Source organism: Enoplosus armatus, chromosome 17, assembly GCF_043641665.1.
Source record: "Enoplosus armatus isolate fEnoArm2 chromosome 17, fEnoArm2.hap1, whole genome shotgun sequence".
In the NCBI taxonomy this organism is placed as follows: domain Eukaryota; kingdom Metazoa; phylum Chordata; class Actinopteri; order Centrarchiformes; family Enoplosidae; genus Enoplosus; species Enoplosus armatus.
Window position 1 is genome coordinate 16,608,323 of NC_092196.1, and position 23,535 is coordinate 16,631,857.

Here is a 23,535-nt window from a genome sequence, read left to right on the forward strand (position 1 = left end):
CTCGCCAGTAAACTAGGATTGAAATGAAGGAGAGAGGTGGTGAGGGACTGCACATTTAATGTCTTTCTTTTTCTATATATCTCTCTGCTCTTTTTTAGAGCCATATTGGGCTTTGTGAACAAGCAACAGGCTCAGGACATGCTGATGTCCAAACCCAACGGTACTTTCCTTCTGCGCTTTAGTGACTCCGAGATCGGAGGAATTACAATTGCCTGGGTGGCAGAAAATCCTAACAAAGCAGGTAAGACATATAAATGTGTGTTACTGTCACGGCACAGGTAGTACTGGTAAAATGTTTTGTCATTGGGTCTAGGGGATTTGATTACTGCTAAGCCTTATGGGTATACCAGCTACTAACCAAAAATAGCATGAATCAGAGCAGGAAAGCCAGATACATTTTAAGACTCCTTTTTGCTAAATTAAAGCAGCATTAAGTGTGTTTTACCACTAGGGGGCAGAACGACAAACTGAAAACTCACAGCAGCAGAGGTTTGACTAAGTTCTCATTACGAATATGTTAGCTTACTTACACATACAGGGAAATATGAGCATCCCATTCAACTTTCTTCTTGTGTTATATGAGGTGGTTTTGTGAGAGCTATTAGACTCATATGGACAAGCAAATAAAAACATAAAATCTGTAAGAAAGTGGTTGCTGATAGTGATGAACCTGCATCCTTTGTGGAGCTTTATAGTGAGTTTCAGCTCTTTGTTTAGCTGTTTGGCCCGCAGCTTTACTGTTTTGGTTCACACTCACTGCTCTCACAGCGTTGTATTTGGCAGCAGGAGGTAGCTGTAAAAACCCACTGTACACTATCTGCAGACAGACACCGCTGTCTGTTCACCGTATCAACTAAAAAAGTCATGACATGTCAATGTTGTATTCACAACTTGTTTCCAGAGGCCAAAAAATCAGTTATTGTAAGTTTAAAGCGACCAATTAAAGCTTTAAGTTAGATCACATTAGATAGTTGGCACTTTCACATAATTGCAACTTCTGCTATCTGTTATCTGCCGTAGCTTAATGTGTGAGGACAATATCTTATGGGATGGCAAATGATGTAGTTTTTAGATTATTCAAGTGAATGCCCCTCAAATAATACTGACATTAAAATGATCTGGGGAAAAACTGATTGTATTACAAGCATTGCTGATACTGTGGTGGGGGTGCTGTGTTTCTCCAGGTGAGAGAATGGTTTGGAACCTCATGCCCTACACAACCAAAGACTTCTCCATTCGCTCTCTGGCTGACCGCATCAGTGATCTCAATCACCTCCTGTTCCTCTACCCCGATAGACCCAAGGATGAGGTTTTCTCCAAATATTACACCCCACCACTCTGTAAGCAACAAGCTGCTGTTACTTTCAAACTTTAATATCACAGCTACAAAGCCGTCTTGATTGCTGTGTGACGACTGCACTGAACTGTCAGTCATTCTCTCTCCCTGTACTTTTTTGTTTCAAAGCCAAAGCAGTGGATGGCTACGTGAAGCCACAAATCAAACAAGTGGTGCCTGAGTAAGTATCAAGCTTCCTGTTCTTCCATCCCTGCTCTGTCTTTCCTTTCTGTCTTTCCTGCCATCCACCCACCAGTTTTTCCTCTGTGGCAACATTTAGAGTTAATCACTAAATATTGGACCCTGAATTCAGATCAGCTATTAGTTATCTGTTACAGTTGGAGGAGGCCAATTAAGGATGGCCAGGGTTCCTGAGCGAGCTTGTCTTCCACTCATCATTAGAGTTAGGCTTGTTAGTTAGCAAGCCCCGCTCCCTGCCTGTCTCCACGGTTGGTTCACCCGCAATACAGAGAATGGCCGTAATGATGCAGCGAGGCCTGGAAAACACGCTGAGGGTAGTTGCTTAGGCAACTGCTTAACATAGACTCATAGGCTTTTATCTTGGGTTTGTGTGTGTGTGTGTGTGTGTGTGTATGTGTGTGTGTGTACAGGTTTGCTACAGCCAATCCAGACCCAGCAAGTGGGAACCCAACCTATATGGATCACGGCGCCTCCCCAGCACCTGTCAACCACCCCCACACCTACGGCATATACCCACCTATGTGAGTCAACAAGTCCTTTGAACATATGAGCTGCTCTGTGTGAGTGTGTGAGTGCATTTTGTGTGAGTAAAGAGTGTCTTGTTGCTCCTGCTGGGTTTTTTTGGTGATGTGCTGCCAGGTTGTCTGAGTGTGGTTTGGCTCCACTCTGTGTCCTGTGGCAGGAGTGACTCTATGTTGGATGCGGACGGAGACTTCGACCTGGACGACACCATGGACGTGGCAAGGCATGTAGAGGAGCTCCTCCGACGGCCTGTAGAGAGCCAGTGGGGTGGCCAACAGTCCTGACCCTTGACCTTTTAACCTGTGACAACACCAAACAAACCCTGCCTCCCAACTTGCCCCACGCGCATTGACATTTCTCATGGTTTAATTCCATTCATCTTTTTTTCAGATAGCTGTGAAATGTTAATAATGGTTGTGATTTTTTTTTCTTTTCAGCATGATAGCATGCATGTCAGTGACTTCTCTTAGTTTCATTTGTGTCCATAAGTGTTTGTAAAACAGACTAGGCATAATGCAAAACCTACAATGTTTCAGTATTGTGAAAAAGAAAAGAAAAGGTAATGTTCATTCACATTGTGCATGCATTTCCATTTGATTTTGAACAGATTTTTTTAAAGATATGCTACTGTATGAAGTCATTTTAACAGTCGAATGTTTTTATTTTGTTAGATTTTCTTCTTTGTAAATGGGTTATCAGTATTTTGATAGTGACATTGAACTTGCCCTTTGACAAAAAGAGAAACTTTAATGAAGAGTTCTGCTTTTGCTCTTAACAACATTATGTCATTCATTGCTCTGCAGAGTTACAGTCAGTTTTTCAAGTCCATATACACTAACCTAAAGGCCGAGTGCCTTTCTTTGCTCTCTGCAACTGACAGCACACACATCAGCACACGGTACACATGCACAAGTTGTTCTGATTTGTTCACCAGCTGAAACCCAGTAAGGAGGTTTATGCACCTCCCTCACTCTCACAGGGCTATTTGTCTTCTCTTTGTACACAGTAATGCAAATCTAAGCATTTACCCATCGCTGCCTGCTTGTCCTCTCAGGTCCCTCTGTTCTCCTCATCTATGCTACCTCGCATTATTCTACTGACAGTCGTTGTTACTATTGGTTCTGTTGTTGTTTCTGCACCACATTCACACCAGTAGGTACGCTCATTGGGTTGTGTTCTTGTAATTTGTGTTAATATGTGTGAAGAAGATCCCTTGCTGCCGATGGCTAACCCTGTTGGCTTGAAACCACTCACCTGATGAAGTCTAGAGGCATGAAGTGTCACATGTCTGGTCGGAATGCATGAACATTCGGCTGTGCTGCTCCCTTTGGACTTTTCTGCTTTTCCGTCCACTTGTCCCTGTAGCTGTGTCATGACACTGTGGCAAAACCGACGAGTGCAAATCTCTGTGTGACAACATGACCGCACCAGCAGGCATAGGTAGACAGGTGCAGGTTTTCAGCGCTTGCAAAGACTCACCAGCCGCTGGTCACATATAGAGCTCAAGGATGTGGTGGCTTTTGATTAGTTTTCATTTTGCGTCCCCTTTTTACTACACATAAAAGATAACAAATACATTAGTCTATTAGAAAAGACTACTACCCCGCTCCCTCCTCTGACACACACACACACACACACACACACACACACACACACACACGCTGAATAGAAAGTTTGTGACAACAGCCTTGCACCTCAGGAATGAATCGCTTTGCTTAGCTGATGTATAAGCCAAATAGAAAATTCTCTATGTATACAGAATATATGACTTTATTTTCTCTATCATAATTCTATTTTATTATTGTTTCTTTGGCACTCCCCTAGTGAATGTAACCGGTTTGCATGACCCTGTTGAGGAATTACATACAAAAAGCTCCTCAGTCTGAGCAGACTCCAAGAGACTTTCCAAGTCTCATGTCACCAGAAGTACCAGTTGAAAAAGGACATGGACAAACTGAAAATCAGAGAAGAATTTAGGATGTACTTTTATGTTTATCCGACAGACATTACAGTATTGAAGATATCCCCTCGTCTATATTTTCATTTCTTCTTCAAACATTTTTTGTATCTCGCTTTCTTTCTACATGGGCAGTCTTGTGATATAATCTTCATTACAATTATTCTCATCATTTTTAAGCTTTGTTCCACTGTAGACTGTGTATTTTTTGATGATGTAGATGGCGCTGTGTGCTGTTCGATGTATGTACCATGTTTGTGGTTTGGATTTATCACTTGGAGGTTTTCCAAGAGAAACAGCTGTGGAGTTGAAAATAAGAAAATAAAGTTTTATAAATAATTTTAAGTTGACCTGTAGAAGTACAGGAGATTTTGATGTCACTACAAAATAAATGCTTTGTTTTATTTTTATGTGTGCAGTCAACACCATCGATTTAATCCCCAAGCAGCAGAGTCAGGGAAGTGGCACTCCAGAAGCTCGCCTGGATTCAACAGGAATGTGTAGACTGACAGTTTTGTGTGTACATCCATCATACACAGTATATGAGGAAATCATAGCAATTTAACACTGATTCTAAATTTCATATACAATATTTTGGTGCAACTGTCAAACAGCTGCTGTGCTGCATTATTAATACACTGTAACATGTGAAATGGGTTTCTCTACAGTCAAGGAAAAAGGGATTTTATGTTTCACCATATTACAAACTACTGCACTTACTAATATACTGTATGAGGCTCTCTGTATGATAAAAACGTACTGCTTTGGGTGGAAGGAAATGTCTTTAAGACATGAGAAAGTCCCACATTTTGCAGACACCCCCAATGATACATGACATGAAATTTGTGTGTTAATCGTTTTACCTTAAAGGAACATACCACCAGATCTTTCGGCCCTTTTTTCCTACCATTTTTGTACAATATGAATATCAACCTGCAGAATCCGATAGTTCATAACAGGTAATAGGTGGGAAATATTTATCCTTTGAAATAATATCTTTGCCAAAGTTACTTTATAATTCCGGGTATGATATTTGAGACTTGTTTTTTGAGTAGGGAGGTTCAGGGAGGTTTGAATCTATACAATAGCACATGAATGCACCATTCTTCTCTGTGAAGCTTTTTAATAATCTATGCTTTCAGCTGCATTAACACACAAAGCCAATGTAACTTTCACAAACATGGAGGATTCAAGTTGGTTTTCATAATGCAGTCAACGTTCAAAATGTAATGTTCATTCAAATCCACATCATCCAACTGCACTGCCCTTTGGCAGCAATAACTTTTCACAACCCACAATAGCAGCACTTTTGTCTTGATCACAAATGTTCTGAATACGCTCACTTCTGCCATCTGGTGGAAATAAGAAACATAACAGATTTATTTGTGTGTGTGTGTGTGTGTGTGTGTGTGTGTGTGTGTGTGCGCGTGTGTGTTTGAGCTGCAGCTTAAATGTCAATTGCCTGCCCAGTGTAATGCCTGGGAAAGGTGATGGTTGATCTACAGTCTTTGAAGGCAGTGCTGAGGTAGTATAATTTAGAGGACCAGAACCTCATGACCAGCTGGGTGAGCGGACTCCCCTTCATCTTCTCTCTCTTGGTAACACAGAGTTGGACTGGTTTAAGGTTTTTCTTTTTTAGAATTGTATTGCTCTTTGTTATCCTAATCAAAATGGAATAGAAATTTTTGTTGTGTTTTTGCGGACATCAGGATGCTCTTATCAGAGTGCACAGTTTCAGTTGGGTGTTTGTCCTATTTCTCTTAGTCTTTGTTTGTCAGGGGCAGCTGGGATGTTGCTCACACATATGTCTTGATAGTTGGTCAAATTTAAGTAGTCAGAATTTGAAATTTAAAGATCCCAATCCCTTTAATCAAGATATCAGGGGAATGTTCAGCACCAAGAATAAGAGTAAGACTTTTTTGATCATGTTGCTGAATGCAATTATTTTATTCAAGATAGAATAAGGCTGAACTGTATCTAATGGTATGCAACTGTTTAAATATAATAAGTCTAATAGCCTTACTCACTGCATATAACATAAATAATGATAGTGGTTATTTCACTAACAATACTGGTATCAGACAAGTGTCTATAAATACTGTTATTAGTCAAATGAATTTGCAAAATTCTTAGATATTAGAGGAACAGTTTGAGAACTCACAACTTCTGTGAAATTAAGATTATCTCTCCAGCAGGTATTTGGTTCTTTATTCGACCTCAGCCGAGCCATGTCACCACCAGGTGTCAGTAAAGTCCAATGGATCAGCCAGGGAGCCATGTAGCCACTGATGGACAGATTTGGGGAGAAATCACATTAATGATTTTCACAAAGAGCAGTATGTAATTGATTGACAGCAAAAAGCTAGGTTTGAATATAATGTGGTAGTTGTTCTTTGAAATAAAGTGAATAAAATGCACTACGTTGATTCACAATTGGTTGTCATCCTAAAAGTACAGCACAGATGGCGGAGTAGTCTGGTGTCCTGCCTATAAATATATATTTATATATATATATATATATATATAATATATATATATATATATATATATATTTGTAAACAGCATTTTGGATTCCTGCTTTAATAATTCACTTAAACCTCTGTGATGTGATGTGCGTTGTTTTACAACTGAAAAAAGACGTATCATGCAACCCATGTAAAGCATGAACTTAAAGAGGCAGCATTATAGACTAACAGAACATGGCTTTCAGGACCCTGTCCTACTGTATATGCCATACGCCATTGTCGCCTCTCCACCTGGAATCTACACACTTGGCCTTTGACCTGCTATACTCAAGCTCATCTTTCATCTTTGCATGTTTCATTCTTCTAATTAAGTTGCGTTGTTGTGCGTTAACACTCCATTAAACGCTTCAGTTAAAACGAGTGTACAGTAAGTGGACTTAAAGGCACAATCAGTTACTGACTATATAATGCAATTTTTGTCTAGTTACATATATATAATGGACACATTTGAATTATATATGTCAAATTGGCATTTTGTGTTTTTTTTAAATCATAATACAAAATAAAGGCCTGTTTTCCTACTCAGCCGATGTGAACAAATCTTCTACAGCATCATCAGCAACATTAATCAGATCCTGTTTTGCGAAGTGTTAGTTAGTATTGTGTAACAAACCTATCAGTCAATTTTGATAGCAGATTCAAATCTCGTGTTTTCATTTTTGGTGGTGGAGGTGTCTCTTTGTTTAGATCATGGATTGTGCCAGAGCAACTTTATATGCAGAATTAAACTGTAAAAACTACACCACATAAAAACCCTTTGTGAGTAAGACTATATGCATGATATCTGTTCCTGTTGGACTGATGATCACGAGCTGGCACAGGAAGTGCGGTGGTAAAGCTCAGGAAGACACACCCTCTGCTCCCCGGCTGTGAGCAGCAGGAACTTCCTCTATAGATATCATCATTCAAATGTACAATCCACACACGATACATGTATCTGTGCGAAGCAGATTCTTGTTATTGTAGTTTCATTTTTGTCTCAGTGTCTTCCTTTGAAGTTACTGTTACTATAACTGATGCTGTAGACACTGTAAATGAGAAATAAAGACGTGAGGCAACAAATCAACAACAACATGGCTTTCTACAAAAATCTTGATAAATCCTGGACGTTTGACCAGGTGACCCTCTCTTCTTTCCCCCTATACAGCTGGGATTAGGAAATTTGATCAATAGCCAGCTGTCATCAGGATGATCTGTTGATGGGCCCCAGTGAGTGGAGGGAACCGTTAGAGGCCTGTGGGTATGACGATGTCGATCCATTGGTCTGAACCTGACAGCTACTGCAGCAGGAGGGAGCGGTGCCTTACTGCACATAGCCATGGCTGACATCCTGCCACAGGAAACTAAAGCAAACCTCAATGGAAAACAACACGGTGTTATTTTAGAATAACATTGCCATTTCAGTGTTCAGAAGTGCTGATACAGCCTACTGTGTATTTCACTTTCTCTCTCACTTGCTGTTTTCGGTCTTTACCCTTAGATGAACAAAAAGTATGTCTTGCTCATTCCATCATTGCTGATCTGGTCATTCATCAGGCCCTGATGTCTTCACTGAATAATGTAGTGCTTTACAGCGCACTGAACATACAGTATTTGTGGATGGATCAATGAGAGGCCCCTTCTTGTGGACTCATGTGAACTACTCTGATTCCCCATCAGTTTAAATCAACGTATGAGCTGATGTTTGAGTTTGGAGACTAGTCGTCTGAGGCCTTTTCACATTAAAGTAAGACAGCTGGGCCAGACGGGGAGGCTTTTAAAAGCAGAACTTTTGCTAAATTATTTCTGAGAATGCATAATACATTACCCTGAGATCACGAGGGAAAGGAGGAAGGATGGTGAGAGTGAGTGAGGAAAAGAAGGGGGTATGAAATCTGTCCAGCTTTCTCCTCCTAGACATTTACTATCTCAGTCTACCAGCAAGTATTCCATTCCTTCACCAGCTTTTCACTATTTTCTTCGTCACATCATATTTCCACAGATTTCATTCACCTCTCCCTCTCACTATTCTATCCTTACGAAGTAGCTGGGCTACAACACTACTCACATGTCTATAAGTTATTCTTATTCATAGGACTAAACGTGATTAAAGAGGCTGTGTTTTGGCTGCAGATTAAGCCACTTATCACCACCAAGGTCTGTGAAAATATCCATGTGGAAACGCAAGCATGCATGAATAAGACCCTTAACTTCTACACATTGTCCTCTGACAAAACTTATCAGATGATTACATACCGTGTACACTAATCCATTGTGTCATGTGGGTGTTGCTATTTACCAGAGAGAATTTCCCCATTGTTTGCAGCATTTACATGACAGATGACAATCCAAATATAGAATCAAGCCTGACCATGATGTAAAGATGCTCTGATTAGTCTGGCCATATCTGACAATTATGAGCAGATGCAGGACTCACGCCCTCACATGACTCCCTTCATACAAATTGGCTGTGATTTGATTTGCCTCCTCTGTGGTTTATAAATGAGGTTGCATTATCCCAGCTTACTATGTCTCGCCTGATGATATGAGTTGGCCTGACGTTGAATTTTACACCCTCCATTGTTGTACTTTATTTTGGCCTGACCTCAGGGGCATCAGCAGATGCTCAGTTTTATGGTTTGTGAAACAATGCAAGGTTAGACTGCATGCAATGATGTTGCACAACCACAGTCTTTCTAATTTACTCCAAATGCATTTGCAAATGAATGGGACTAATATTTACGATCTGCACTCTTCCTCCTGCTGACTGTCTTCAAATCGATACTTAAGAAGAGGGGAGGAGGAGTGGAGCAGAGCAGAGGAAGAGCATCCTTGCATCTTTGATGAAGAGTGATACTGTGAAGTTACAAAGGAGTGTCAACTCATGAGTTCTGTATTAGCCATTACTGGATGAAAACAATAAAAAAAAACTTTATCTCCACTCTTCCACAAAGGTGCTCCAGAGACAGAGATAGGCTTTAGTATAACCATTGTTACTATTTGTCCCTTCTGTGTTCATTTAGATGTAGATGTAGTTATAAAAGAGCTACGTTCTCTCAGATCTCGAGGATAAAGGTATTTGAGTGCGTATTGTGAGCAGGATTCCCATCGTTAAAGCTACAATTGAAGTTGAATGATGAAAAAGATTTGATGAGTATTTTATCTGTGCTTTCCTGCATTGCAACAAATTACCTTGATGAAACAAGGACACACTGTGTCATTGATGAAACGCACCTGAAGCCAGGCTCTCATCAAGTCAAGTCAAGTGAAGTCCAGTTAATTTGTATAGGCCAATATCACAAATTTGCCTCAAGGGCTTTTACAATTTGTACAGCATATGACACCCTTCATCCTTAAACCCTCGATTCGTAAAAGGAAAAACTCCCCAACATATATGAAGAATGTGGATCTGGGAGGACGTCGAGCAACTCCCAGGTGTTGCAAAACAGATGGTGGCCTCCTCTCCACCATGGAGACCTGGAAGAGGACAGACTACACAAACACACAAGAGGTAAAGCTCAAGCAGACCATTCACACAGGTAAGACAACATGCACACAAGTGAGAGAGACACACAAAATCTCCTGGAGGACAATGATTCGGATCCAAAACATCTTGAATGAGGCACCGACAGCCAGGGGAGAGAGGGAGAGAGGTCCCCGGATGGCCGATGGTCCAACACAGAGAAGCCTGAGTGAAAAGAGAGGACAAGGAGAAATAGGGAGAGAGAGAAGGAGAGGCACACAGCTCTGCTTGTGGGACAACGAACAAACAGAGGGTTAGAGAGATGCAGTGGTTTTCAGAAAGTTTACAGTATTCTCGTCAGCAGGACAAACATGGACTGTAAGTACTAGGCTTAACCTAATCTACTGACTCAGACAGTATCATCTAGTTGCAGAGCTGCAGCACCAGTAGTTTCAGTCCTGCAATTCTGGACCTGCGTGTTCCGGTCCAACCTGCGCCACATATAGGTAAGGAAAGTAACAGCTGCTGCAGTTTTTAAAGCCATTGTTTGTTATGGGTTTGTTGTTGATTAAGGTTGTAGATTTACAACTGAAGCCTCTAAAATTAAAGACCAGAGAGTATCAAGTTCACCCTGTAGTGCACTGACTCCTGATGGCTTTGGAGAGGGGTGGCCCAAACAAGATTTTATTTGTGGAATGGAAAAAAATGGTGTGCAAAAGCCAGACACAAAAATATCTAAACTATGAACTTGTGTGTTATTGAAATAATTTACATATGTGTTGTTTATTGGTAAAACAGGACACTCTGGACATTTGACCTCTTCTCAAGACAATTAACATTTTAAGGTTGCTCTTATGATGTGAAACCCTTACAAAATCTTAATGTTTGGTCATAGATGTTTAGAAAAAGACATAAATGCTAAATTAATTTATACGTCTTTAAAAAGCTGCTGCTGCTGGACTGAAGGCCGTTATTTTACTTGTAGGTGGCTGCAGGTCTAAACTACCGTTGCTGCTATTCCCTTTCCTACAAGACTCATTGTTTTAATTTAAAAAGAAGCAGAGTTGTTTAAACGGATTTTCACCAATATTTCAATGCCCACTCAAAAGTGTTTGTGTTTCCTTTTCCAAGAGGACACTGTAGCTTTTTAGTAAAGCAGGTCCTCATGTGATGAGCACAGCTCAGAAAATGATTCTAAGAAGAAAAGATAAATAATAACATTTTTTTAATTATATATTTTTAATTTGATTTACATATAGATATTTTTTTATCCAATGTTCACTCATTTTTAAATACTAAGGCTCCTCAGCTCCCTCTTATGGAGAGCCTACAGCCTGCTAAATGGTAGAGAGTGAGTTTGTGAGTAAGTTCTCTCTTAACATGTGCGCGAAATTATAAGAAATTGTCAACATAGTCTGATTCTTAAGTAATAGAGAGATAGTGCGCGCGCACGCCTGAAGAATCAAACTGTGATTGCGCACGAGAGGCTGGATTTAATTGTACCAGCACGCGCTCGTGTGTGCATGCGTTTTGGGCTTATTGCGATTGCGCTTTCACAGTCTTGAATTTGTCCCGCGGATGCATGTGAGAGGGGAAGCTCTCCGGTCTGCAAGCAGCGCAGAAGTGTTCAGGACGCGAGGCGATGCGCACAACGGAGAGTCTGCAGGAGCGGACGTGGTGAGCGAAACTGATTGTTGAGGACAAGGAGACGAAAGTGCAAGCTGTGAACATAAACGGCAGCAGCAAACCATCGGCAGAAGTCGGTGTATTTCCAGTGTTTTTCAGCACACGCCTCCAGAAGGCTAATCTGAGGAGGTCGTGTGTGGGGTACGCCGTCTCATTATTTCACGCGGGCGACTCAGTGTCACCGTCCGCTGCCCGGCTTCAGACTATACCGTGCGCCTCGATGATGGACCAGCAGTGGTGATCCGGTGAAGAAGACGAGCCGCCCTGGATGTCATGAAGTCCACCGTGCTTTGAGAAAATGGGCTGTTTTTACATAGTGGAGGGGAGGGCTTTACTGTAACACCGGTGGATCATGGCAGGGGTACACGCTTCAGATGCTGTGTCGGGACATTTTCTGGATTCTGCCATCGGCTCGCCGCCGGCCCAGGGCGCGACCAATGCAGCGGGAATCACCGGCGATGCGGCCACACTTCTTCCGACCGGTACCCGGACCTACTTGGAGGTGTCAGCCGCTGCCCAGGGCTACGGAGCCGAGGGAGTTTACACCAATGGACGGTACAGGGAGCACGGCAGTCCAAGGATCGGGAGTGGCAGCCGTGATAATTCCGCCGAGAGAAGTCAGGGAGCTGGAAACACACCTTGCGGCATCATGAAGGTTGGTTAATTGAAACACTTAATTCTCCTTCTCTCAAGGTGACTCAAGGGGAATGTGCTGAAGTGGCTGTGGCACATTATAGCGTAACAAAGCAACAAAAGGCTGCAAATGTGTGGTAATCCCAGTTACCTAACTGTGGTCCAGACACCTCCAGGGGTCCTTAGCTATCCCAGAAAAATGAGAATGTTTTTACGTTAGCAGCTCTCCTTAGAAGTTTACAACAACGAAAGAATGCGTAAAGGAACTGCCCCGAATTAGACTTTATGTCCCCACTTATAGCAACGACAGAAACACAATACGCTGTTCAAGAATAACTTATCCTAAAATCCTAAAAAAAAATCCTCTTCACTCCACAGAACCGTGTTTCGTTTCTGACATGAAGTTATAATCATCTTGAAAAACTAATATTTTTACTCGGGTCCTAAACTCTTAAGACATGTAGGTTGCATCTGTAATGTCACTTCAAACAGAAGCTAAAGGAGCCTGAGATGTTGTAATCTTTGGAATCAGCTGCTATTGCTGCAGTTACCTTATTGTCTACAATACAGCATACAGTTAGGCTCAGTACTCAGTACAGTAACACAGCAAAGTCATTGCAGAGCTGCTGTGGCACCTGTGTTAAAATTTAATACAAGAAATAGTATAAGAATACGTTTTTAGTGGAGTTGCAGGGCCCCCACGGTTAAATTTATTAACACTTGACAACATAGAAGTAAAAGCAGGTCTTGGTGAAACTGAATTTGGTGTGCTTTGAGACTTTTGCCTGATATAAACCTGATTTGTGGTTCAGGGGCAGGCCATCTTTCTCCATGTAGCTATTTCAGTAATGGATAGTGTGATTTTTAATGGTTGCCCAGCCCTAATTAGTGCTCCCATTACTGGAGGTTAATTAACTGGTCTTCCACACACTGACATAGGCAAGATGGCAAGTTTCCTCATATGATTTATAAAATGTTGCCTCATGTTATGGTTTTAGTGCACAAGAATGCCTTGTTTTTACAACACAGAGCGCAATCTGTTAGCACGACAGACTTCATCATGGGGTCTTTGGTGGAGATAGAAGTATTGCGTAGGTGGGACACACTGGAGAGTTGCATTCTGTCATATCAGACATAGTTTGCTTAGCAACTGACACAAAACACTGGCTGATTCTTTACCCCCAGTATTGGATTCCCTGTGAATGTGGGCAAACACAGTGCACCGTCCACCAAACAACATGTACGCATGTATAAACATAGACACTGCAACTGGTTGAATGTTGTCAACTCAGTAGAATCCAAATAACGGTACAATTCTTAACTGTTTTCATCCTGAGGCTATTTCTTGGTATTAACTACGAAAACATTTGTTCTTCATATAGAAAAAATCTTGAAATATTGCATGGCTCAAAAGCCCTAAATCTCTCCTCTCCCTCCTCAACAATAAGTCCATCTCTGAAGCTCATGAGCAAAACATGACAGGAAAGCTGGAGGGGATTGTGCTGTCTAAATATGATTGATGACAAATCTTCAATGGCTGATTCTCTGAATACCGTGTTCATATGCTGTTAGAAAGTGTTCCTGCTGGGCTTTGTGTGATGAAGTACAGCAAATTCTCATGTATTGTGTCCTAAAATAACCAGGGACAGCTCTAACTTAACTGTAGCCGAGGCTGTGTCGATGTGTAGTTTCTGTAATGAACTCATGATCTTACTACACTAGAAGGAAATGATCTGTGTGATTATATTTGGAATTCAGACAAATCAGCATATTGGAGGTATTTGAGTATCGTGAATGACATGAAATGCTGGTGGACAACTGTCACTTGAGTGTGACTCTCTACAGTTGCATTTGATGACCCCAGTAATGATCCATTACATACTCTCACTGAGAAGTGCACTGACATCTCTGAGGCTCTTCTGTTGGGCGGCCATGTGCGCTTGGCTGAAGCCATAAATGTTGTTGGTGAAATGAAGGGAAGTACAGTAATGTGAAAGACTGACTGATCAGCTGATTAAACTCACACAGAGAAACTGTACTCAGTTAAATTGTGCAAAGCTTGCAGAATTCTCTTTTTGTATGTTTCAGCTGCACTTTAGACAGCAGTCTGTGTTTTAGAAAACACTTCTGCAGATATTAATCTATAATTAATCTACAGCTTTTTGCTGGATTTTTTATAGATTGCAGTTTCCCAAACACATCACAGGTTTAACGTCCTGTCCTTCTCGGGGGCAGTTTCAAAGTCCTTTGTACAGTTCTTGCTATATCTTGTGAGCAAGTGGCATTGCTGTTACTCAGTCTTATGTTGATCACATTATGGCCTTGTAGAACCGGTTTGAGCATTTAACATAAAGATATTCAAACAGAGGTGAAACATTCTTGTCACAGAGCCTAAAATTTATCTTTTACTGTTTGATACTTTCTCATGTTCAGCACAAGAGTCAAAGTTGGGTTTAAGTAATACTCACGAAATGGTACACACTTTTTGAGCCGAGCTTGCTGTGTGTGTGTTTGAGTGGAGGTTTAAAAGGTGAAGGGGCTACGGGTCCTTGGGATTAGGGAAGCAAATGAGTAATTACAGCACTGCATTAACTCATTAACCCAGCCCTCAACAAGCAAATCTTAGAAGAGAGGAGTTTGTGTGTCTGTCCCTTAAGCGGGCATCCAACTTTGTCCTCTTGTCATTTCCATAGCGGGGTGACAGTGTCATGGTGGAGAGACTGCAAAGTGGCTAGAGGGGGGTTTGTGATGCAGCCTTGTTATGTAATGCTGGACTGAGGACAGCTGCAAGGCTGGCTCCAGCCTGGCTGCTGGGTGGAGGGAACTGACAACCAGCACACAACTAGGGAAGGAACAAACAGGATTTTAGCAAGAATTTAAAGGATGGCGCTATTGCATCTTAACAGAATCTCCCTAGCCTTTTCATATCTTTCCTTTCTTACCCCCCCCCCCTCCCTCCCCCTGCACTCTGTAGACTCCTTAACCTTAGCAGCAGATAAAAGGTCAAACATGTATTTTCAGAGATCTGCAAGAAAAAAAACAGTTCATGGTTCGGTTAAAAATAATCCAAAAAGAAGGAAAAACATCAGTGATGTAACAGAGTTAATGTCCGATGGGAATAAAGATCAATAAAGATCACACGGTTATCAGTCTGTCTTGCGTAAGGTCCTCTCTCCCATCCACCTTGGCACTCTGCCTCAATGAGTGGCAGATCAATTCATCCTCTCATTAATGAGCTCATATAATACATTTGAGCCAATATGACCCAGCGTGCCCCTCATCAAGAGTGTACTGGGATGCTTAACAAGGTACTGACATATATGATTGGCTTACGGAGGGGTCAATCCTGTCGACTGAGAGCGAAAGCTTCTTTGAATGAGTGAAAAAGAGAACATCATAGAGAAGGAGGCAAACTCTTGGATTCTGAAGAGGTCTAAAAGACAAGAGATTCATGTTTTGGGGGTTCTTTACTTTATTTAGGTCAACTAAATTTTGTATCTTGTGTTTAAAGTGGAGAGTGGAAAACAGTCTTATTGGTTTTTAAAAAAAATTCCCAGGTTTAAAACAGGAAACTTGAGATGTAATTTTGGTACACTTGCATCTCCAAACCTGCCTCTGGTGAAGTGATGCATTCTGCCACATAGAAACAGGGCACAAAAAGGTAAATCAAATAAGTGCAAGCACTGAATTGCTCCTTCCAATCTCAAAGTTATCCTCCTCCACACACTGACCATATAAAAAGGCAGTTCAGTACTGTGTTTGACAACCTCTGGCCCTGATGAAAGCTGCCACGCATCGTGCCAGTGACTCAACAGAGGACTTGTAGTGTCCCAGTGTTAAAACTGACAATGCAGACTTCAGTGCCTTTCATAACTGCCCAAGGTTGATGGGTGGATAGTCCATTTTATGGTGCATTCGAGTTCATCCCACAGGGGGTTCAGTGAGATTGATATCAGGGATGATTGCCAGGTCATGAATGTCATTTTATCTGAATGTTCCCAGAATCCTTTCTGGAGGATTCTTGCACTATGAGTACATAATCTTATTAATGTATCTGTCCCCTTGGGGGTTCATAATGACTATAAATGATGGAACTTGTTATGATGTGAAGGTGTATTCTGAGGTATTAATAGACCCTGTGGAATTGGTCACTGTATACCAAATTTGTATTATTGCCATTAACTGTGTTGGAAATTAGTTGAGGCACTCATGAATATGGCTTTTTCTGTTATTTTATACTTTTCAGCAAATTGTAAGTTATAAACAAGTGTGGAAATGTTTATGTACTGACATATAGGCTTATGTAAATAGAGAGGGATGACCCACTTCTTCTGCACAGTATGTTGTTTGCCTACATCAGCTCCCCAATACCACCTTGGGTTTGCCCAGACTGCTCATAAACCAAATGATGATGCCATTTCCTCAATAATCCCAAAAGTGTTTAAACTCACTGGAGTTAGAAATTGTTTTGTCAAAAACTAAACTTATTTATCAAAGATTTAATAGAGATGAGCAGCCTCTAGGTACCGTCTTACACATTATTGTTTTGTATGTTTAAGGCAGGTGTGATTATACGGCCACAAATTGATTAGTATCAAAATATTAGCATATGTGAATTGTCTTATTATCAGTAGTGCCAGCTGACAGTCAAAGACAATTGATTTTGAGTCTTTTGTATTTAGCTACAGCATATTTTCAGAAACACAAGTAATTCAGTGTCTTTCTTTGTGACATTTCAAAAGTTTACTTAAAACCTGACACCTGTATAGAAACAGAGCTGTAGGGGATCTGTCAGACAGGAGCATAGTGTCTTAAATTTCTGCCCCCTGATGGATACCACTGTCAGGCTGCCTCTGCTCCTGGCTATTGTTTAGCTAATGTGATCCTCTCGAGGACTGAGGACACCTCAGTACAAGCCTGAACTTATAACACTGATTACATTTACTGGGATCATCTGAGATGATGATGATGATGATGATGAGAATTGAAATAAGAGTGTATCCACGCCTCACTGCTCGTATCACAGGCTTTACGTAGATTAAGGGCTTCCTCAAAAATGTAATTTAAAGTAATGGATTATGGATAGAGATCCAGAAAGTTGGGGTAGAATGCACGTCTCTTTTAAGGATTTTAAAGCGCATGCGAAATTCCCATGTCTGTTGCAGCAGCACCCCATACTGAACACTTAGATATTTTTGGAAAACAGAGATCTACACCGTGTTGAAAAGGAGGCAGCAGAAGATGTGAAGTGGTGATTACAGACGTCTGGGGCTGCTGAATCATCGCTTGCTCTCTTGGCTGGTTCTCTCAAAGCAGCAATCTGCAAAATACTAACATCTCAAATGGGCCTCTTTGTATTTGAATCCACAGCTTAGCATCAAACAGGGAGCAAAAGCATCAACAGTTTTATAAAGGTCACTCACCCACAGAGAAACACTGAGCTCCAGAGCCCCAAATGCATGCCTAGAACAAGTGTGATTAACATCTCAGCGGAGCAAATTTAAACAAAGCTTAAACAGAGCTGTGATTTATGTATGTTCTGTTTTTGTTTGGCTTGTTATTCCAAGGTTATTTGATAGACCTAGTAAATTTCTCTTCAACATGTGTTATCACTTGAAGCAGCATCACTGTCAAGAAGAAGGGAAATATCAAATGGATCAGTCATAGTCTGAGTTTCTATTAGAGACATGATTCCATATCTGAGCTTTTGAAGCTTCATTTCAAACACAACAGTAATTTGTCATTGGGGCGGCGACTGAACAGAACTGATTCTTTATTTTACCGGACGCTTTATTTAGGTAGCTACAATTTCAAAGCAGTAATTCGAATTAGCAAACAGCTATTACAACTCTGACAAGGATTTGGTGTATTTGACTTTCCCTTCTTTTCGAATTGTTGAGAGACGATACAGACCCACAGAGTTCCTCTTGCTCTTGTGGCCCTCTGTCTCTTGTTTCATGGGGTTGTCCAAAGTTGCCTCCTAATCCTTCCTCTTCCTTTATTCCCTTTAAAGGATAATGACTTAAGCTGGAACCTCAATTACCCATGTGTCAAATTGGGCCCCAGACAAAGACCGTTCTTTCACACAAGAACAATTGATTTGATTGCACACCACCAGGGTGTGTTTGAGGTGATGTCTTATCTTGATGATCCTTGCGGGACGCATGCAACAGTGATGACACTACAGCGGAGGCAAGGTGCTGGCGTTTTACTGTATGTGTGGTCTTCATGACAGAGAAAAATCTGTGGGCAATATAGTCAGCGCAGGACATAGTTTGATCAGGAGATGATAGCACACAGTATTTAGCAAAATGGTCTCGGCTCTCCCAGGATAGCTGTTGTCATTTTAAGGACATAAGTAAGGATGAGTAATATTCAGATTTGTCAGGCTGGATGTTTCCCAGGTTCATCTGGGCTCGAGGAACAAGGGTCTGAAGGATGAGTAGGACAATATGTCTGTGAGAGATGCTCCACCTGGCTTTGCTCTGACATGTTTTTTACTGCCTGTAGAACTTACAGCTCTTCCTCTCAATCGCATTTTCTCTTCTTGTTAATGTGCAATAAGACAGGAAGGGAAAGTAACAGTACACTCAGAACAGTACTGTGTGACTAAGGATGATGAAACGGTTTGCAATCATCATAACCGTTCACCAAAATAAAAAGTTGAATGTCTAGTAGAAAGCAATTGTTAGTTATACACTGGGGTTGGGCGATATGTTAAGTTGTATATATTAAGCCGGCCACAGTCGGCCCAACAACCAGTGATTTCCGATATTCGCGCAGGTGTGTTTGTGCAGTGAGCCCCATAGTTTCAGCTGAGAGATGTGTGCGAGCGGCGAGTTCGCTATGCTCCACAAACTCTCATAGCTTTTTTTAGTCTAATAAATAAACTCACAAAATGTCAAATTAAATATTCTTACTACTTTCCTTATTAAACAGAAAAATACAACCGCATACCTCTTCTGAATTCAAGTTTCTCTCTTCCACCGGACTAAGACTTCATTGCCTTACTCATCATAAAACACAAATAATTCAAACACGACAAAAACAAAATAAAATTTACATAGAAATCAGTCCACAGGCTGTTATAGGCAACCGAGAAAGTCAGGGAGGGTCTCATTTTTTGAGTGACGTAACACTCCGTTCACACATTGGCAATAAAAAACGATTAACACATGTAAATTGTTGCATGTTGTAACATATGGTACCTTTAAGTGTGAATCCTAGGGTTTCCCCACGTAATCCCACTGATGGAAAGGAAACATAGGAGATAGAGCTGGCTCTGTTTCTTCAGGTTTCTTTCATTACACAACATAATTAAAAAGAGCAGAAAAGGATGGTAACAGGTAAGACCAGCGCCAAGTCCTCATCGGCCTCGCTTTATTTACTCAGACAGTCAATCTGTTAGGTTTGGCCTGCCGGAGGGAGTGCACTGTCTAAATGTCCGCACCATTTCATTCTGTTCCTCCTCCTCCCCCAGCTGCCCAGGGAGGTCTGGTGGAGTTATCTCTGTGCCTGAGATCAGAACAGGGAGAGAACAATTGGTAGAGGGGACCTTGTGATGAATGAATTAGGACGTGTGTGTGTGTCTTTGTGCATGTGTGTGGTCATTTTCAGTCGCAGTCACTTCGATATCGGAAGTGACAGTGGTGAATGTTAATGGTGAATTTTGCAGCATTCTTGCAAAGTGCAAGTACAGCGGCTTTTCTCATTGACACAGACGGAAATTCCTCAGAAAGTTAATCATGAAAGAAGACGAAACCTTTCAGAACTGCTTCCTGAGAGAATACATTAAGATTAAGGAAAACTAATAAAAGAAGATAAGGCCAGAGAATTGCAGGAGGAAGGAAGTGATGCAACTCCTGACCATCTAACCTTGTGGGTGGATCTGTGGATCGGCAAACCAGAGGTGGTGAGATGTTAGGACGTCATAGATATTTGTAGTAAGGTTGTGTTTGGATTTAAATTTGAGTGGAGACTTATCCTGTGGAGACTGATAAAAACCCTCTGGCTTTTTTATGCTGCCTGGTTTCAGTTTTTTTCTCCCTTGTCAGTATGGATGCCAGTGTTGTTCCTGGGTTCTGCTCTGCTTTGCTATATTTGCTTTGGTTTTTTTTCATTGTGTTCTTCCACTCTTGCATGCTGTCTAACCTCGCCCCGTGTTAAGACCCAGCCAACCACAGACTTCAGCTTATTCATGGATTTTATCATCATGGGCTTGATGTTATATTCACCGCTTCTGAAAGCTGAACAACACGAAGTGTTTTTCCTTTTGTCTTTTGAGGTCTACAGAGCCTGATAAACAACCGCTGCTGATAAACAGCATGATGAGATTATCTTATGATCAGTTTTGCAGCTTTCAGTCATGTAACTAGCAGTGCTAGATGTCAAAGATTTTATTTGGTACTAGGGTTGGGCAAAAATTTTCAAACCGGCTGCCGCCAGCCCAACAACTGACAATTGCTGATATATTTGCCCAAGTATAAAGAACTGTCAAATACTGAAAGCTGGTATTGATTGTCTGGTTCGATTTGTAGTCTTGTTTTCTTATTATCTCAAATTTTCATGAAGATTTTGATACTTTAGATTTAATTCATTGTTTTTGTTTTGGTACCAAAATTCAGGTATCGTATCAGCAGTTATATCAAAGAATTTCAAACAATAACCAGAAGAGACAACTGGTCTCTTTGCCTCATGAGAACTATTAGTCTAGTCTTTAAAGTCAATGTGGCTGTAGAAAAAATACACTTCACTTCAAAACATTCATGGTTTGTAGAGGATGAATCCTAATAACTTTGGTGATCCCCTGAATTCTTCTCTAGCATCGCTCTAGCATCACCATCAGGTCAAAATTTCAATTTATCCAATACTTTTGTTTTATGACCAAATACTATTCCCATCAGCCTCAGCTGTATTTTTGTGTTTTGCGCTTATTAGCAAATGTTAGCATGCTGACATGTTGACATGTTGAACTAAGATGGTGAACATGGTAAACACTTTACCTGCAAAACATTACATGTTAGCATTGTCATTGTGAGCTTGATACCAGGCTGACTTAAGCTTTTGTCTCAAAGCAGTGCTGTGTGGAAGTACAGCCATACAGATCTGCTAGAATAGCTGCACCCTTAGTCGTTTTTAAGTATCAAACTCAATGCACTGCAAAAGCTTGATGCAAAGAGCTCAATGCATTATGCATCATACTGAAATCAACTCATAGAGATCTTTCGGCTGCTAAAGACTCACGTGATCAGGTTCCTTCCTTCCAAGTGTGCAACTGCAGCACTGAGGTGACACTGTTATGAAATGAATCTCTAACCCTCAGTGTTCAATAACATGCTCTAGTTGTTGGGCTTTATTGTCAATGAAGTGGTACATAGTGGATGTTCATGGACAGTTGTGTAGGGAGGGGCTTGTTACCTTCTGAGATATATTGTAGGTCTTTTTATCGCTGTGGTTTATGATAGCCACTGGTACACAGACCTTGCCAAGAATTCACAGATGGTGCCATTATTTCTTTTTGCCGTGGCACAGATGGCATAGGATGAGGAAATTTTCGGCTTTAAGCACAGGAGCTGATTGTGTATGTGATTGGAAGGGGATATGACGTACAATTTAATTGTTTTGTTTGATTCAATGATTGACCCATTTTGACATTTTGTGTTGTTAGAAATCAACTTCACCATATGGTCAGAATTTGCCTGAATAATAATAGTAAAAGAGGAAAAGATAATTTAGGTTAAGCATTTGGTGTTTTGTTTCACGTTTTTAATTTACCGGTAGTTGTGGTGGCTGCCCACACATTAGAAGAAATATCATGTGCCTTTATTGATGAGCCTTTTTTAAACTGCAACACCTACACAAGCTGAACATGAGATGGAACCAAATGTATCTCTAATCTCTCACATTAGACTTTCCTCCTACACAGGAGACACTGCTTTTCATATTTTCCTTAATTACTGTTTATCCCAAATCTTGCACAGATGTTACTGAGGCCATATGCCTGGTTTGTTTCAAAGATGTTCAACTGGCTGCTGCAATGTCGTCCGTCATAGTGCCTGTGACCTAGTGTGTGTTGCCCCAGGGTGTTTTTCTGCAGGTTACAGTGCAAGCATGAGCATGTCATTGAAACATTCCAGTGATGCTCTAACACATACACACACACACACACACACACAGTACTAGCATGTCCTCTGAAGCATCAGTTTTTTACCCTGCAGCTTAAACAGAATACGTTATTGACAGTTGTTCTTCGGGGCTTCCCTAAATCACTTTTACATTCTACAAGTGTGTTTTCAGTTTAGTGAGGGGAAAGCTGTGTGTGTGTGTGTGTGTGTGTGTGTGTGTGTGTGTGTGTTAATCTCTTCTTTACATGTGTGTAGATGGTTACAGTGTGTGTTTTCAATGCTGTATTGTATGTGTGTAGTGGCAGTTACTGACAGAGAAACGCTTCCGTCATCCTTGAGAATACATAAGATATGAGTTTGGGGGTTGGAGGATTAGGTGCAGGGGTCTCATGTGAGCCCAGCTTTCTATCTGCTCTGGGCCTGTGGCCCATCAGGCCTCAGCCACTGTTCTGCATATCTCTTTGTATATTTATGTTTTCTCTGAAAGTATACAGTTTGTGTGTGAGCGGGAGCAGGCTGAGCTTTGCTGTGACTTTGGAGTGAGGGATTTTATGTGTGTTCTTTGCAATGCATGTGTAGGGGTCTTGAGAGAGATAGATCCTGACTTTACAGTGTGAAATGTGATACTTCACAGTGAGCTCACCCCCAGAGCTGGGAAAAAATGAGAGAGAGAAAGTAAGAGGCCATGATGGCAGAGAGGGAGTTCATTGATGTTGGTTTTCTTCATGAAAATGAAGACGCATACTTAAAAGAAGGTTCAAATTAACATTCTTGATCCATTCCAAGTTTGTAAAATACCCAGGTTCTTTAAGATAATCCCTCATAAACATCTTTCAGCAGCAAGGTACTGAGCATCAAGTCAAAGTTTAAAAAAACTTTAGGACTCAAACACAACCCAGTGCCACTGCAACCACCAACTTTGCACAAGTGCAACACAGTATGACAGTTGACGCTGGCTAAATGCTAAAGTGGAATGAATATTATTTCCACCACCTCATGTTTGTTTCTGCTTCTACGGCTGCTGCAGCTCCAACTGAGCCTCTCAGCAAGGAGCAAACACCTTTTTTCCCTCGCAGCAAGAGGATAAATGAGTCAGGAAAGGGTCGATA

At 41.1% G+C, this 23,535-nt stretch overlaps 2 protein-coding genes across 2 annotated transcripts in view; both read left to right on the forward strand.

Moving 5' to 3' along the window:
- Window positions 1-2,360, forward strand: part of LOC139299621 (signal transducer and activator of transcription 5B-like) — a 47,575-nt gene extending 45,215 nt beyond the window's left edge. The window contains exons 15-19 of the mRNA XM_070922444.1: window positions 99-241; window positions 1,185-1,340; window positions 1,466-1,517; window positions 1,948-2,058; window positions 2,220-2,360. Of these exons, the coding sequence (XP_070778545.1) occupies window positions 99-241; window positions 1,185-1,340; window positions 1,466-1,517; window positions 1,948-2,058; window positions 2,220-2,343 (586 nt within the window). The 3' untranslated portion in view covers window positions 2,344-2,360. The remainder of the gene's footprint in view (window positions 1-98; window positions 242-1,184; window positions 1,341-1,465; window positions 1,518-1,947; window positions 2,059-2,219) is intronic.
- A 9,646-nt stretch (window positions 2,361-12,006) lies between these two features.
- Window positions 12,007-23,535, forward strand: part of LOC139299618 (inactive phospholipase C-like protein 2) — a 58,872-nt gene continuing 47,343 nt past the window's right edge. Inside the window, exon 1 of the mRNA XM_070922441.1 lies at window positions 12,007-12,324. Coding sequence (XP_070778542.1) covers window positions 12,022-12,324 — 303 coding nt within the window. The 5' untranslated portion in view covers window positions 12,007-12,021. The remainder of the gene's footprint in view (window positions 12,325-23,535) is intronic.